The sequence below is a fragment of the Lolium perenne genome, chromosome 5 (assembly GCF_019359855.2).
Source record: "Lolium perenne isolate Kyuss_39 chromosome 5, Kyuss_2.0, whole genome shotgun sequence".
Lineage (NCBI taxonomy): Eukaryota > Viridiplantae > Streptophyta > Magnoliopsida > Poales > Poaceae > Lolium > Lolium perenne.
Genome location: NC_067248.2, coordinates 11,742,542 through 11,761,499, shown reverse-complemented (window position 1 = coordinate 11,761,499; position 18,958 = coordinate 11,742,542). Strand labels below are relative to the sequence as shown.

The window sequence follows — 18,958 nt, the reverse complement described above, 5'->3', positions numbered from 1 at the left end:
GCGAAACTGAACTCAGTAAACAAGACCACATGTTTATGGAGTGAAGAGTCGATAAGCCAAATACGGACAAGAAGCATCATATTAATTCACACAAGACATTCTAGTGAACAACTTCCTCATATAATTCAACTTGAAACAAGTAGAAGGTAATCACAAATAAAGGTGCATAAGAAATCATAATTGGTGATGGCAAACTTCGTTCTTGGTCAGAGAACAATTAACAGATTGTACTTATCTGTCGAGCAGCGCTCTTATGTTAAAGCTTATATGGCACAACTTGCATACTCAATCATAATAATCTCCTCATAATCATTGATAACTTTCGAAGCTATATTCATTCGGATAAAACTTGTACTAAACAAGGAAGAATAAAAGACATGATTAAATAGATCACAATATAAATGGTTGGATCACAACAACTCAATTGCTTGCTTAAGATAGAAAGAAATAGGTTTACTGACTCAACATAAAGTAAAGATAGGCCCTTCGCAGAGGGAAGCAGGGATTACTCATGTGCTAGAGCTTTTTATTTTGAAACATGGAAACAATTTTGTCAACGGTAGTAATAATTCATATGTGTCATGCATAATACCTCCTATAAGTTGCAAGCCTCATGCATCGAATACCAATAGTGTTCGCACCTCGACCTAATTAGCTCGGATTTCCATGGATTATCATTGCATTACATCTGTTTCAACCAAGTGTCACAAAGGGGTACCTCTATGTCACCTGTACAAAGGTCCAAGGAGATACATCGCATTCGACTTCTCGTTTTTGATAGATCTCAACTTGAGGACATCCATACCGGGACACCATAGAAAATAGATAATGGACTCCTCTTTAATGCATAAGCATTCAACATATTCTCATAAGAGATTTGAGGATTAATGTCCAAACTGAAACTTCCACCATGATACATGGCTTTGGTTGGCGGCCCAAAGTTCTTCTCTAACAATATGCATACTCAAACCATTTAACTCATGGCAAATCTCCCTTACTTCAGACAAGACGAACATGCATAGCAACTCACATGATATTCAACAAAGGTGTGACAGGTTGATGGCGTCCTAAAACATGGTTACCGCTCAACAAGCAACTTATAAGAACTAAGATACATAAGCGACATATTCTTTACTACAATAGTTTTTTAGGCTACTTTCCCATGAGCTATGTATTGCAAAGACAAGGAATGAATTTTTAAAGGTAGCACGCAAGCAATTTACTTGGAATGGCAGAAAAATACCACATAGTAGGTAGTTATGGTGGACACACATGGCATGGGTTTGGTTCAAGGTTTTGGATGCACGAGAAGCATTCCCTCTCAGTACAGGTCTTTGGCTAGCAGGGTTGGTTAGCAAGCATAAGAGTTGAGGGAAAACAAACAAATATTCATGTGATAGAAACAATCATGCATCTTCCTCGTAAGCACAACAATCTTAACTTCAGAATACTAAACTCATTAGCTAACAAGAAAGAAAGATAAAGAAATAATATATCTACATGTACTTCCCTCTTTTCTACTTAATCCTCAAAGTGTTGTTGCTATTGACCAATGCTAAGTTTGCCAAAACCAAATAGATTTGCTCAATGCTCCCAAAGTGATACCAATACTAACAACAAGATCAATCATATAACAGAAACTGCAAACTAAAATAAAGTGTGCAATATGTAAATGATAAAACTTCTCATTAATATTCCATAACGATAACTCACACCAAGGGATACATAGATAACCAACTAAAAGAGAGATACTTCCACACTGCAACCATCTTATATGATAACTTCCCTACTCATGATATAACACTACTTGATAGTAAAAAGGTAAAAGATAGTAATGATGTGATACCGCGGCACCACCCCCAAGCTTGGAACAAACCAAGGGGGTACCAATACCAATGATGAATTACTCCTTCGGTGGTGGTGGTGAGAAAGCCTTGATAGGAGTGAGGAACCGCTCTAGCATTCTGCGAAGTCGGTTGTTCTCCTCCTGAAGTATCTCCACTTCCCTTCTCAGAGCACGGTATTGATCACAAAATTCATCGGTAACCCGTAAAGCTTCCCCCAAGGCAGGGAAAGAGTCGAGGCTGGGAGCAGGTGGTAGGGGTCCCTGCAAGTTATGAGAAAAAGAACGCCGAGTGTTAACCGATCCCACCAAGATTTTCTTACTCCCGACAGCTTGTTGCTCTCTTTTGGATGACATCTTATTCACTTCTTTCTTGACGCTCTCATCCATCTCCTTCCACTCGGGATCTTGAATATCTTCCTCCGAAATCCCCTTGCCCTTATTGTTGGAGAACATGGTGCTTCTAGATCAAAGACAGATCCTGGCAGAAAACAGCTCGAAACAAAACACGACGAGAAAACAATATACGGACCTCCAGGGGTCCAGGGGATTATATAGCAGAAATTTTCACGACAAAAGGAAAGTACTAGGTCGAACCAGAGTCGGAGAGGGACAATGAGGGGCCATCCTCATAGGGCGGCGCGGCCAGGCTGGGGCCCGCGCCGGCCTATGGGGGCACGCCCTCGTGCATCTCCTCCACTCCGTTTCGATCTCGTAATTTCTCATATTTTCCAAAAACAACGAAAACATTGTTCGGAAAGTAAAACGCAGACTTTTTATTACCAGTACTGTTACCTATTCAAAGTCGAACTCTACAGAACTGTCAATTTGACCTTTGATGAAAGCTTCCGGAGTTACCACTCGAATAACATCAACATCTTCATTATAAGAATCTCCAGAAATGTAATGCTTGAGTCTTTGTCCATTCACCACTTGTGTAGCATCGCCTTGCAGAGAACTAATTTTAATTGCCCCTGAACGATACACCTCCACAATGACATATGGTCCTTCCCATTTTGAGAGTAATTTCCCTGCAAAAAATCTGAGACGAGACCGATACAATAGGACTTTATCCCCAACATTAAATTCTCTTTTGATAATTCTTCTATCATGCCATTTCTTAACTTTTTCTTTAAATAGTTTAGCATTTTCATAAGCTTCACTTCTCCATTCATCTAAAGAACTCAATTGTAGCAATCTCTTCTTACCGGCAAGTTTAGGATTTTTATTTAATTCTCTTACAGCCCAATAAGCTTTGTGCTCTAGTTCTAAAGGTAAATGGCAAGCTTTTCCATAAACCATTTTATAAGGAGACATACCCATAGGATTTTTATAAGCAGTTCTATAAGCCCATAGTGCTTCCTTCAATTTACTAGCCCAATTCTTCCTAGATTTATTAACAGTCTTTTGCAAGATAGATTTAATTTCTCTATTTGATAGTTCTACTTGCCCACTAGTTTGAGGATGATAAGCGGAAGCAATCCTATGATTAATACCATATTTAGCAAGAGTTTTTCTAAAACCACCATGAATAAAATGAGAACCTCCATCAGTCATAAGATATCTAGGAACTCCAAATCTAGGAAAAATAATATCTAAAAGCATTCTTAAAGAGGTCTCACCATCAGCACTTTTTGTGGGTATGGCTTCCACCCATTTAGTAACATAATCAACAGCAACAAGTATATGAGTGTTACCTTCTGAAGAAGGGAAAGGACCCATGAAGTCAAATCCCCAACAATCGAATGGTTCAATAACAAGAGTATAATTCATAGGCATATCATTGCGTCTGGAGATATTACCAACCCTTTGGCATTCATCACAAGATAAAATAAATTTTCTTGCATCTTTAAAGAGAGTTGGCCAATAAAAACCCGATTGTAGAACCTTTTGCGCGGTTCTATCTCCGGCGTGATGTCCTCCATAAGCACTACCATGACATTTACTCAATATCTCTTGTTGTTCATATTCGGGAACACATCTTCGCATAATACCATCCACTCTTTCTTTATATAAGTGTGGGTCATCCCAAAAATAATGCCTCAAGTCATAAAAGAATTTCCTCCTTTGCTGAGCTGAAAAGGTTGGAGGCAAGTACTTGGAAACAATAAAGTTAGCATAATCAGCATACCAAGGACTATCTCGCGAGCTCACCTTTATTACAGCCAATTGTTCATTTGGAAAACTATCATTAACAGGAACAGGATCATAAGCAATATTTTCCAATCTAGACAAATTATCAGCAACAGGATTATCAGCACCTTTCCTATCTATAATATGTAAATCAAATTCTTGCAAAAGAAGCACCCATCTAATAAGCCTTGGCTTAGCATCTTTCTTTTCCATAAGGTATCTAATTGCAGCATGATCAGTATGAATTGTAACTTTTGAATCAACAATATAGGGTCTAAACTTGTCACAAGCAAAAACCACAGCTAACAATTCTTTTTCAGTTGTAGCATAATTTCTTTGAGCAGCATCAAGAGTTTTACTAGCATAATGAATAACATTCAATTTTTTATCTATTCGCTGTCCAAGGACAGCACCTACAGCAAAATCACTAGCATCACACATAATCTCAAAAGGTAAATTCCAATCAGGAGGTTCAACTACAGGAGCAGTTGTCAAGGCTTTCTTTAGAGTTTCAAAAGCTTCCTTACAATCATCATCAAAAACAAAAGGTACATCTTTTTGAAGAAGATTAGTAAGAGGCTTTGAAATCTTAGAGAAATCTTTAATAAATCTCCTATAAAAACCAGCATGACCAAGAACACTACGAATACCTTTAACATCCCTCGGATAGGGCATCTTCTCAATTGCTTCAACTTTAGCTCTATCAACTTCAATACCTCTCTCAGAAATTTTATGTCCCAATACAATTCCTTCATTAACCATAAAGTGGCATTTCTCCCAATTAAGAACAAGCTTAGTTTCTTCACATCTCTGCAAAACTTTATCAAGGTTTCGCAAGCAATTATCAAAAGAATTCCCATAGATAGAAAAATCATCCATGAACACCTCTACAATCTTCTCACAAAAGCCATGAAAAATAGCAGACATGCATCTTTGAAAAGTAGCAGGAGCATTACATAAACCAAAAGGCATACGCCTATAAGCATAAGTTCCATAGGGACAAGTGAAAGTGGTTTTCTCTTGATCTTTAGTTTTAACAGCAATTTGTGAAAACCCAGAATAACCATCAAGAAAGCAAAAATGAGTATTTTTAGATAACCTTTCTAACATTTGATCAATAAAAGGTAAAGGGTAACGATCTTTCTTAGTAACTTTATTAACTTTTCGATAATCAATGCACATTCTATACCCTACAACTACTCTTTGAGGGATGAGCTCATCATTATCATTAGGTACAACAGTTATTCCTCCTTTCTTAGGAACACAATGCACAGGACTAACCCATCTACTATCAGCAATAGGATATATAATACCAGCTTCAAGAAGTTTTAATACCTCATTCCTTACCACATCCTTCATTTTAGGAATTAGACGATGCTGATGTTCAACAACAGGCTTTGCATCATCTTCCATATTAATGGCATGTTGGCAAATAGAGGGAGAAATACCCTTCAAGTCATCAAGAGTGTAGCCAATAGCTCCTCGGTGTTTCTTCAATATTTCCAATAACCTTTCTTCCTCAAACTCTGAAAGCTTAGAACTAATAATAACAGGATATATTTTCTTATCATCAATATGAGCATACTTAAGATTATCAGGCAATGGTTTTAAATCAAAAACAGGATCTTCCTTTGGTGGTGGCGTTGTACCTAGATCTTCAACCGGTAAATCATGTTTAAGAATAGGTTGACGAAGGAAAATTTCATCAAGCTCATTCCTTTCTTCCCTAAAGACTTTACTCTCACTATTCTCCAAATGTTGCTGCAAAGGATTATTAGGAGCAAGAGCAATAGATGCACACTGTTCAACTCTAAAATCATTATTAGGCAAATCAGCTTTATAAGGAGTTTTGGCAAATTTAGAGAAATTAAACTCATAAGATTCACCAGCAAATTTAGTCACAATTTTCTCTTTCTTGCAATCTATAACAGCTCCACAAGTATTTAGAAAAGGTCTACCAAAAATGATAGGACAAGACTTACTAGCAAAGACAACCAAGTACCAAAAAGTCAGCAGGATATTTAATCTTACCACATAGAACTTCCACATCTCGAACAATACCAATAGGAGAGATAGTTTCTCTATTAGCTAGCCGAATAACCACATCAATATCTTCAAGTTCACAAGAACCAATTTCATGCATGATCTCCGTGTAAAGCTCATAAGGAATAGCACTAATACTTGCACCAATATCGCATAAACCATAATAACAATGATCACCAATTCTAACAGAGAGCATAGGAACACTGGTTTTCCTAGACTTATTAGGATGTGAAACAATATTAGAAGCATCTTCACAGAAAATAATATGACCATCTTCTACATTTTCAGTCACAAGATCTTTAACTATTGCAATAGCAGGTTCAACCTTTATTTGCTCTTCAGGTTCTATAGGTTTCTTTGCACTTTTATTAACCGCACTATTTATAACAGAATACTCCTTCATTTTAGCAGGAAAAGGAGTTTTTTCAATATAAGCTTCAGGAAGAATATGATCAACAGTTTTAATTTCAACACATTTACCTATAGGTGAATCAGTTTTATCTTTGTAAGGTTCATGATACTTATTAAAATTCTTCCTAGGCAATTCAAAATGAGAGGCAAAAGCTTTATAAAAATTTGCAACAACTTGACCATAAGTAGCACTCATATTATGAAATTTATCAGTATCCATAAAAGTTTCAATGCATTCATAATCATAATTTATACCTGACTCTCTATCTTTGTCGTTCTCCCATCCTTCAGTATTCTCCTGAATCCGATCAAGAAGGTCCCATTTAAACTCTTCTTTGTTGCGTGTGAATGATCCAGAACAAGTAGTATCCAGCAAGGTTTTATCTTGAAAAGAGAGTCTTGCATAGAAATTATCAATGATAATATTACCAGGAAGCTCATGAATGGGGCATTTGAGCATTAAGGACTTCAATCTCCCCCATGCTTGGGCAATACTCTCTCCATCATGAGGCCAGAAATTATATATGCGGTTTCGGTCCTTATGAATTTCACTTGGAGGATAGAATTTAGAATAAAATAGAGGCACAATATCCTTCCAATCAAGAGAATTCCCATTCTTCAGCAATTTATACCAATGCGCCGCTTTACCAGACAACGACATAGAGAATAGTTTCTTCCTAACTTCATCCATAGAAATACCTGCACACTTGAATAACCCGCATAATTCATGTAAAAACAGTAAATGATCTCCAGGATGGACAGTTCCATCCCCTTCATAGCGGTTATCCACAACACGTTCAATAATTTTCGTAGGTATTTTATATGGAACCTCTTTCTCACCTGGCGCCTCATCCACTACCTTTGCAGTAGTAGTAGATTTTCCAAATAGGAATTCAAGAGAAGATCTCTCCATAATGAATTATGGCAGCAGGCAGAAATAAAAACAGCACGTACAGTAAAAGTTTTCCTTACCAATTCCACTTACCAATAGCGCTTCACTCCCCGGCAACGGCGCCAGAAAATAGTCTTGATGACCCACAAGTATAGGGGGTGTATCGTAGTACTTTCGATAAATAAGAGTGTCGAACCCAACGAGGAGCAGAAGGTGTTGACAAGCAGTTTCGATGAAGGATTCACTGTAAATGCTCACAGACAAGTTTTCAGGGGGTTTTGATATAACAGATAAATAAAGTACGAGTAAGTAAAATGCGAGAGTAATAATTGCAGCGAGTGGCCCAATCCTTTTTAGCACAAAGGACAAGCCGGTTTGTTTACTTATAATGACCAAACGTTCTCGAGGACACACGGGTATTTAGTCTAGTGCTTTCGCTTCATATAGTTGATTAATCTTCATTGTTTTGATAAGTGTTGTGTGGGTGAACCTATGCTAATGCACCGCCCTTCCTAGGACTAATACATACTTGTGATTAAACCCCTTGCAAGCATCCGCAAATACAAGAAAGTAATTAAGATAAATCTAACCACAGCCTTAAACTCTGAGATCCTGCTATCCCTCATGCATCGATATACCAACGGGGGTTCAGGTTGCTGTCACTCCGGCAACCCCACAATTAGCAAACGAATACAAGATGCATTCCCCTAGGCCCATAAAGGTGAAGTATCATGTAGTCGACGTTCACATGACACCACTAGAAGAATAACACCACAACTTAAATATCGAACCATTAAATATTACCCAACATAATTCACTACTAACATTTAGACTTCACCCATGTCCTCAAGAACTAAACGAACTACTCACGAGCCATCATATGGAACATGATTAGAGGTGATATGATGATGAATAACAATCTGAACATAAACCTTGGTTCAATGGTTTCACTCAATAGCATCAATAACAAGTAGTAATCAATACCGGGAGAGTTTCCCCTATCAAACAATCAAGATTCAACCCTAGATGTTACAGCGGTGACGAGGTGCAGCGGTGGAGATGGTGGTGATGATGATGGAGATGATGGTGATGATGATCCCAATTATGTCCAGCTTGATGACGGTGACGGCGGCGTTGATTTCCCCCTCCGGGAGGGAATTTCCCCGGCAGATTTCAGACTGCCGGAGAGCTCTTTTCTCTCTGGTGTTTTCCGCCCCGTAGAGGCGGCTGTGTCTATTCGCGATCCTCCCCTGGGGCTTAGGTTTTCAGGACGAAGAAGTACGCGAAGGAGAGGCGGCTGAAGGGGGCTGTGGGCCCCCTCCCCACAAGGCGGCGTGGCCAGGCCAGGGCCCGCGCCGGCCTATGGGGGGGCCCATGGCAGCCCTCCTCGGTCCCTCCTTTTGGCTGACTTCGTCTTCAGGAAAAATAAGATCTTCGGTGTAATTTCCGTCAATTGTTGATCTTCCGAAATATTGCATTCTGACGGTGCTTTTTCTAGCAGAATCCTGACTCCGGTGAGCGATTCTCCAATAATCATGAAACATGCAAAATAGATGAAATAACATAAGTATCATCTCTAAATATGAAATATATCAATGAATAACAGTAAGTTATGATATAAAATAGTGATGCAAAATGGACGTATCACTTACCAATACACAAGTCATTTATGGACAGCAACTTCCTCTTATACAACTTCACTTGCAATGAGTAAAAGAGTCACTAATAGAGGTGCATATAGAAAATCATAATTGATGATGGCAAACTTTTGTTCTTAGTCAGAGAACAATTAACAAATTGTACTTATTTTTCGAGCAGAGTCTTTATACTAGAGCTTATATCGCAGAAGTTACATGCTCAATCGTTCCAATCTCTTTACAGTCATTGCTAACTTTCAAATTTATATTCATTCAGCTAAAAGCATTGTGCTACACAAGGAGGGATAAAAGACATGATCAAATACATCGAAACTCATAAATGGTTGGATCACAACAACTCAAATGCTTGCTTAAGATAGAGGGGAATATGTTTACTGGCTCAACATAAAAGTAAAAGATAGGCCCTTCGCAGAGGGAAGTAGGGATCACTCATGTGCTAGAGCTTTTTGTTTTAAATGAATTAGAGATATGAAAATGTAATTTTGAGAGTGGTGTATGTCTATGTCAACGACTGGTATCAAACGGTTCATCATCCTTTCATATAGTGACCTCAAGAGCATCTCCCATGTAGTTCTCCTTTTGCACACCACTATTTAGGATCTCTCCAGTACATAGTGTGCAGAGCTTTATTTGTTTATTTGTTTATTTAAATTGGGTTGGGCACCCAGTTGCCTTGCTCTTTTTGCAATAATAAGGACTTTAGCACATTATTCATGCTATTCAAGTTATGTGGTCATGAAAAGACAATAAAGCATTCAATACTTCCTCATGAGCTAAAACATAGGCACAAAATAGGTGGAGTTGAAGGTTTAAAGGTAGCACACAAGCAATTTACTTGGAATGGTAGCGAAATGCCACATATAGGTAGATATGGTGGACACAAATGGCATTGGTTTTTGGTTCACAGTTTGGATGCACGAGAAGCATTCCCTCTCAGTACAGGCTTTTGGCTAGCAAGGCTGGTAGCAAGCATAAGAGTTGAGCGAAACAAACAAGTATACATGTGATGGAAAACAATCATGCAATCTTCCTTGAAAGTACAAACGACTTTAACTTAAGAATATTAAGCTTATGAGTCGACAAGAAAGAAAGATAATGGAACAATGTATCTACATGTATTTCTCTCTTTTCTATTTAAGCCTCAAAGTATTATTGCTACTGACCAATGCTAAGTTTGCCAAAACCAACTAGAATTACTTGATGCTTCCAAAGTGATACTAATACTAATAGCAAGATTAATCATATGACAAAAATTACAAGCTAAAATAAGGTGTGCATAAAGTAAATGATAAAAACTTCTCATTAATATTACATAACGACAACTCACACCAAGGGATACATAGATAACCAACTAAATAGAGATACTTCCACACTGCAAACCATCCTATATGATAACTTCTCTAATCATGATATGACTCTACTTGAAAAGTAAAAGGATAAAAGATAATGGTGTGATACCGCGGCACTCCCCCAAGCTTGGAACAAGCCAAGGGGATGCCAATACCAATGACGAATTACTCCTTCGGTGGTGACGGTGAATCCTCCTTATCATCATACTTCCAAGGTAAGGGCTCCCCATCAACAAAGGATGACTTAGTTTCCAAAATCCCGAAACTGGCAGCAGCACTTATGCATTTAAACCTAGTCTCATACTCACAGTTTTGATTTTGCACTTCGTAGAGTTGTGCTTGTAGTTTGTTGGTGGTCTAGTGGAGCGAGAAGATGTCATCCCAAAGCTCGGCAGTCTCCTTCTTGTGTTCAGCGATGAGCTCTGCATTTATCTTGTGGACGATTTCCACTTCACGTTCTGCCACCTTGTTATATTTAAAGACTTCTTGCTCTAGCTTTTCCATCCTAGCTTCCAGACTTCCTTCTCCTTTAGGTCCCCGAACATCTTCTACCTGCACCTTCCCATCCTTTAGCAACAACTCCTTAGGATGCATCTTCAGCTCGTTCATGTACGGGTTGACCATGTTCACAAAGGAGTTGTCTTTGGGTGATCCAGAAGAAGACATGGTGGCTCTAAATCTGAGAACAAATCCTGGCAGAAACAGATCGAAGCGAAAACACGACGAGAAAACAATATACGAACCTCGAGGAATCCAGGGGATTATATATCAGAAAGTTTAATAATAAAAGTAAGGGAACAAGGTGAAACCGGGTCGGAAAGGAGCTCCGAGGCGCCCCTACCATGACTAGGCGCGGCCTGGCCTGGCCCGCGCCTAGGGGTGGCGTGGTGGCATCGGGCACCGTCTCCTACCCATTTTCGTCTAGTAATTTTTCATATTTAATACAAATGACAAAAATATAAGCAGAAAAGTTTATCGCGAACTTTTAAAAACTGTTACCTATTCGAAAACGGACTCTGTTGTTTCCTAGATTTGTTCCTTGAAAAATTCTTCCGGAGTCACCACTTGGATAATATCAATATCTTCATTATAAGAATCTCTAGAAATATAATGTTTGAGTCTTTGCCCATTCCCCACTTGTGCAGTGTTATCCTTCAATGAAGCAATTTTTATGGCACCGGAACAATACACCTCTTCAATAATAATAGGTCCTTCCCATTTCGAGAGTAATTTTCCTGCAAAAAATCTGAGACGAGACCTATACAATAGAAGTTTCTCACCAACATGAAACTCTCTCTTAATAATTCTCCTATCATGCCACTTCTTAACTTTTTCTTTAAAGAGTCTAGCATTTTCATAGGCTTCATTTCTCCATTCATCTAGAGAACTTAAGTCAAGCAACCTTTTCTTACCAGCTAATTGAAAGTCTCTATTAAGTTCTTTCACTGCCCAATAAGCTTTGTGTTCTAATTCTAAAGGCAAGTGACAAGCTTTTCCATAAACCATTTTGTAAGGAGACATACCCATAGGGTTTTTATGAGAACCTCCATCAGTCATAAGATATCTAGGCACACCAAATCTAGGGAAAATAACATCTTTAAGCATTTTTAACGAGGTCTCACCATCTTTGTAGGTATAGCTTCTACCCACTTAGTAACATAATCAACAACAACAAGTATATGAGTATAACCTTTTGAAGGAGGAAAAGGACCCATAAAGTCAAATCCCCAACAGTCAAATGGTTCAATAACAAGAGAATAATTCATAGGCATTTCATTATGTCTAGAAATATTACCAACTCTTCGGCATTCATCACAAGATAAAATAAACTTTCTTGCATCCTTAAAAAGGGTAGGCCAATAAAAATCTGATTGTAGAACCTTTTGTGCAGTTCTATCTACGACATGATGTCCTCCATAAGCATTGCCATGACATTTTCTCAATATCTCTCATTGCTCATATTCTGGGACACATCTTCGCATAATACCATCCACTCCTTCCTTATATAAGTGTGGGTCATCCCAAAAATAATGCCTCAAGTCATAAAAGAATTTCCTTCTTTGCTGAGCTGTAAATGTTGGAGGCAAGTACTTGGAAACAATAAAGTTAGCATAATTGGCATACCAAGGACTCTCTCACGAGGTTACTTTTATTGAAGCCAATTGTTCATTTGGAAAACTATCATTAACATGAATAGGATCATAAGCGATGTTTTCCAATCTAGACAAATTATCAGCAACAGGATTTTCAGCACCTTTCCTATCTACAATGTGCAGATCAAACTCTTGTAAAAGCAACACCTATCTAATAAGCCTAGGCTTAGCGTCTTTCTTTTCCATAAGGTACCTAATAGCAGCATGATCAGTATGAATAGTAACTTTTGAATCAACAATGTACGGTCTAAACTTATCACAAGCAAAGACTACAGCTAGGAATTCTTTTTCAGTAGTAGCATAATTCTTTTGAGCAGCATCAAGAGTCTTACTAGCATAATAAATAAAATTCAATTTCTTATCTACTCATTGTCCAAGAACAGCACCTACTGCAAAATCACTAGCATCACACATAATTTCAAAGGGTAAATTCCAATCAGGTGGGGTTGAACAATAGGAGCACTAGTTAAATCCTTCTTTAGAATTTCAAAAGCTTCCTTACAATCATCATCAAAAACAAAAGGCACATCCTTTTGGAGAAGATTAGTAAGAGGCTTTGAAATTTTAGAGAAATATTTAATAAACCTCTGATGGTGCTCCAGGTACGGCGCCAGACAATCTTGGTGGCGGTTGTGGAAGCGGTTGGGAAACCCCAAGAGGAAGGTGTGATGAGCACAGCAGCAAGTTTTCCATCAGTAAGAAACCAAGGTTTAATTGACCAGTAGGAGAAAGGAGTGACTTCTGAAGGTGTTGTTGGCTGACTATTGGCAGGGCGCACTACCGGCATCAGCAACAACGTGGAACCTGCACACAACACAATCGCAATACTTTGCCCCAACTCACAGTGAGGTTGTCAATCCCACTGGTTTTGCTGATAACAAAGATTTAACCGTATGGTGTGGAAGGAGATGTTTGCAGTGAATGAAAAGAAAACAGTGATTGCAAAAAGTAAACAGAACATGATGATTGTATCAGTGTAGAGGAAAGTACCGGGGTCCACAGTTCACTAGTGGTGTCTCTCCATAAAGATAAATAGCATGTTGGGTGAACAAATTACAGCTGGGCAATTGACAGAATAAAGTTCATATATAGCAAGACGACTTCTATGAGATTCGTTTGGGCATTACAACATAATACATAGACCATAATTAAACTGCGTCTATGACTAATAATCCACCTTTCGGTTAGCATCCGCATCCCTTTCAGTATTAAGTTGCAAGCAACAGATAATCGCATTAATCAATGTGTGTAAAGTAAACAATACAATTACCCTTGGATAAAACATTGTTGTTTTCTCCCTAGTAGCAACAGCACATCTACGATCTTAGAAGTTATTGTCACTCTTCCAGAAAACTAGAGGCATGAACCCACTATCGAGCATAAATACTCCCTCTTGGAGTCACAAGCATCTACTTGGCCAAAGCATCCACAAGGAACGGAGAGCATGCAAGATGACAAATAACATATGACATCAATCTCAACCATAGTATTCAATATTCATCGGATCCCAGCAAACACAACATGTAGCATTACATAAGGATGATCTTGATCATGATAGGCAGCTCACAAGATCTAAACATGAGGCACAAATTGGAGAAGACAACCATCTAGCTACTGCTATGGACCCATAGTCCAGGGATGAACTACTCACGCATCACTTCCGAGGCGGGCATGGCGATGTAGAAGCCTCCGGTTATGATCTCCCCCTCTAGAAGAGCTTCAGAACCCTCCCGAGATGGGTTCTGCAATGGCGGCTGCAACGGAACATTTCGTGGATGGAGTCTCGGGTATCTGGGGTTTTCCAGAAATCGTGAATAAATAGGCGGAAGGGCGATGTCGGTGGAGGCCAGGGGGGCCCAGACCACCCCTAGGCGTGGCCAGGGCCTGGGCCGCGCCTAGGCCTGGTCTGGCTGCCCTCCTGCCCCTCTTCGACTCCCCTTCGGTCTCTGGCTTCGTTACGGTAAAATATTGAATTCAGCTTTTGTTTCGTCCAATTCCGAGAAAATTTCCTGTACAACTTTTCTGAAACCAAAAATAGCAGAAAACAGGGAACTGGCATTGTGGCATCTTGTCAATAGGTTAGTGCCGGAAAATGTATAAAAGTGCAACGCAGTGTAAGTAAAACATAGTGGAATTGGTGTAAAACAAGCATGAAGCATCAAAAATTATAGATACGTTTGAGACGTATCAAGTATCCCCAAGCTTAACTCCTGCTCGTCCTCGAGTAGGTAAGTGATAACAAAAAATAATTTTTTAGGTGACATGCAACTATCACAATCTCTATCAAGCTTTTGTAAAGCATTGTAAGCTGGAATCATAGTATTCTAAACATAGGCATGATAGATATAATTCTAATGATAGAACTTAGCAACTATGTTATAACATGAGAAGTAACTCAAACAAAGATCATGAATAACTATGCAATGAAAGCAATTGTTTGTTTATCAGCATAGAGAAAACATAGCAAAGTGGTATTCAGCTTGCCCTTATGGAATAGCAAAACATAAATGCTAGGACACCTTTAAAGTTCAGAGGGTGACTAGATACAAGTAATTTAAGAACAAGCAATAGCATAATCATGAATCAATCAATAAGTCTTGGGACTATGCACATTATACTTAGAATGACAACTATGCTCTCTTAATTGGTGCATAAAGCAAGAAGATGAAGACTCAACATAAAAGTAAAAGAAAGGTCCTTCGAAGAAGGAAGTAAGGATCAACAATTTTTATAAAGCTTTCAAAAATGTATGGTACTTATTAGCTTTGAGCTCTCATTGCCCCTATGATAGGCATCTTGAATGGTTAAAGTTAATGTGAGTGCAAAAATGAGTTATATGCTTGACAAATCATAAGTTGAAAATCTCATGCCCCTTGAATACGAGTACCTACACCTCATGCTACTCAACTTAGGTCCCAAATAAGTTCTTGTCATTGTAATTATACATGTGTCATTAAGAATGCAGCAGGGGTACCTCTTGCCCCATGATATGGAAGTACTCTTTCATATAAGTGCAATTCCACACCAAAATGACAAGACAAACAGACAATGAGCATCTCAACAATCCTTTTATTTACTATGGGTATAGCTTTTTATTATAGATGCTTCATAGAATACTCACTATGGAATGCTGTAAAATTCCACCATGAATGATGCATGGCTTAGGTTAGTGGCCCAACATTTCTCTAACACATATACAAACTCCATTGACTTACAAATTTCCATTCTATTTCGCATTGATAGGCATCCATAAGCAAAAGATCATGACATCAACTAAATAATAAGTGCAATGTTGAAAGCGTGCCCCATGAAAGCATGGGTGTGCTAACTCCCAACTTACAACTTGTAAGCATATAATCAACATAAGATAGTCACAATGGTTCAATTTTATTAAGTGCAAGAAAGTAAATGTGTCATCAAGTTCGCGAGAGCTTTACTGACTATTTTTCTCATAATCAATTTGAAAGATAGATAAAAAAACATGATGAATATACTTGGAATAGCAGTAATGCTAATAGGTAGATATGGTGGACATAATTGGCAAACTTTGGTTACTAGTGGTTGGATGCATGAGTAGAGCTTCATACTCAGTACGGGCGAAGGCTAGCAAAAGACTGGGAGCGACCAACTAATAGAGCAATAATAGCCATAATCATGCATAGCGACAAAACAATATTAATCAAAGCATAAAGTGATATCACAAGTCAAAAATTAAATGATCATGAATTCTTTAGTTGACTGGTTGGTAGTCATAACATGGTGTAAGCATGTGCCAAGTCAACCCAATAAAGCATCAAAGGAGAATATCACAATATTATGCTTCTATGATAGAAACAACGCATGATTCTTTCAATGGCACATTAAGCACTCTCAGATATTTGAGACAATTCATGAAGAAAAAATAAATACTAAGAATATCATAAAAATAACATCCAACACGACATGCCAAAGTCTATGCCACAGTCTAGACAAGCTTTCTTTTGCATCACTATTAGCATGAAACTTTTTACTCGTCTCCAACACCAATCAATTTATTTGGAACAACTCTCATAGATAAAAATCAATATGGACCAGAGAGCTAATCATACATTAATAAAGAAAACTAACAAGCTCTGAACAAAAAATAAAAGTAAAAAACCAGAGCTAAACGAAGTACTAGAAAACTAGAGCACTCGCAGAACAGTAAAAGTGAAACTAGAGTGTTCTATGCAATTAAACAGAGTGTGTAATTCTCCAAAAAATATATGCTGGGATCCAACCTTATTGTACAGCAAACAAAACAAAAGAAAACTAAAAACAAAGATAAAGATGCTCCAAGAATAACACATAGCATATGAAGCAATAAAAATATAGCGCACAGAAAGATGACATGTTGTTTTGTTGATGAAGAAGGGGATGCCTTGGGCATCCCCAAGCTTTGACGCTTGTAACTCTTGGATATTTCATAGGGTGTCAGGGGGCATCCCCAAGCTTGAGCTTTTCTCCATTCTTCATTTCATTACATCATTCTTCTCTCCCTACACTTGAAAACTTCCTTCATACAAAACTTCACACAATTCTTTATTAGCAACGTTAGTGCAATCAAAATAATAAATCCACTTGGGTCCAGTTCTAACATATATCAAACATCCCTAAAAACATTAGCTACTATAGCAACTCTTTCAAAAATCCCTTTCTCTCAAAAGAACTCAAAAATAAAGAGAATAAGAGGCAAATGCAAATAGTGGCAGAAATCTGTCAAAACAGAATAGCAGGTAAAGATCAAGTTTTTTCGAAAATCCTCTGTTGCTCTTCCTCTCAAAGTGCAAAACTAATGAAAGTTAGATAATAACCCGGGGCATATTCTCAAAAATTGGCAACTCAAAATTACGTACTGTCTGGGAGTACGAATTTTTACGGTAACAGCACAGAATCTGTTTCTAGAGAGCAACTTTCCCAAATCTTACTTTCTTCCTATTAGAGGCTACTCTTGGCACAAAAACGAAATAAAAATGATAAGGAGAGGTTTTTACAGAGGCAACAACTTCCAAGATTCAACAAAAGAAAAATTCCATAAAATAAACATGGGTTGTCTCCCATAAGCGATTTTCTTTAACACCTTTCAGCTAGGCGCAGAAAGTATTTGCACTAAGTATTATCAAGCAAAGAAGTACCAACATCATAACTTGTCCTAATAATAGAATCAAAAGGTGACTTCTTTCTTTTTCTAGGAAAGTGTTCCATATCTTTCTTGAGTGGGAATTGATATCTAATAATTCCATCTCTCATATCAATAACAGCACCAACAGTTCCAAGAAAAGGTCTTCCCAAAACAATAGAACAAGAAGCATTGCATTCAACATCCAAGACAAAAGAATCAACGGGGACTAGGTTATTATTAACCATAATAATAAAATTATTAACTCTCCCCAAAGGTTTCTTTTAAGCAATATCAGCATGGTGAACATCCAAATAACATTGTTCCAACGGTGGCAAGTCAAGCATGTCATAGATTTTTCTAGGCATGACAGAAATACTTGCACCAAGATCACATAAAGCATTGCAATCAAAGTCATCTACTCTCATATTAATGATGGGCTCCCAACCATCTTCCAACTTTCTAGGAATAAAAGCTTCATGTTTTAACTTTTCTTCTCTAATTTGCATGAGAGAATTTGTAATATGCTTCGTAAAAGCCATATTTATAGCACTAGCATTAGAACTTCTAGCAAGCTTTTGTAAAAAATTATTACTTCAGAGATATTGCAACAATCAAAATCAAAGTCATTATAATCAAAGGTAAAAGGAAAAGTCGAGAATGAACCGGCCGGTACGTGCTCCGGGCTGAACTCCTTCTTTCATTGGCTGAAGGGAGAGGTGGTCCTGCTACCGTGATTGCAATTTTTCTGAAACACTGAACAATATGGCTGCAAAATACTGGGGCTGGGACCCGAAACTGAGGGGAGAGGGAGGGCAAGCGAATTAAAACATGGTCAGTGTCAGACGTCTTCCTCAGATTCCTCTCTCCCCTCCGAAACATGTTCCTCCAACCATTTTTCTTCTCTTTCTCCTCCGTGAGTGCAAGGTGACCGCATCCCCTGAGTGCGTGTTGGCTGTCACAATGGCAACGGCGTGGGTGCCTAGCAAGGTCCGCGCATTTCCTTGAGAACACAACAGCAGCTTCGTGTGCTCGTCTCTCATCTCTCGCCGGTTGACCTTTGCGGAGCGAAGGAAAGACACATCAGCTGTCCATCTGCGCGGTGGCGGCACCCGCAGCCGTGGACTATGTGGACACCGCCGCAGACGACGTGCCCACATCGAAAATCAAGCTATTGGTGCGTGGTTGATAAGCATTCAGCCCCTGTCTCCCTGACTGTACATTTCCTAACCGGGATAATTTGATGGGTTCTTGATTGAGATATCTTCTTAATTTCTTGATGTGATTTTGTGGATGCAGAGCGTGTTGTTTGGGCTGAATCCGAGCCTCGCCGTGAGCC

The 18,958-nt window shown here is 38.5% G+C and overlaps 1 protein-coding gene across 1 annotated transcript; it reads right to left on the bottom strand.

Annotated features, from left to right (window-relative positions):
- Window positions 1-10,686: 10,686 nt before the first annotated feature.
- LOC127303242 (uncharacterized) lies at window positions 10,687-10,995 on the bottom strand. The gene has a single exon (XM_051333998.1). The coding sequence runs from the start codon at window positions 10,993-10,995 to the stop codon at window positions 10,687-10,689; it is 309 nt and encodes a 102-aa protein (XP_051189958.1).
- Between the last annotated feature and the right edge of the window lie 7,963 nt (window positions 10,996-18,958).

Bases quoted from the DNA above. Each gene is read 5' to 3' on its own strand.
- LOC127303242 (XM_051333998.1), bottom strand. From the start codon at position 10,995: ATGTCTTCTTCTGGATCACCCAAAGACAACTCCTTTGTGAACATGGTC.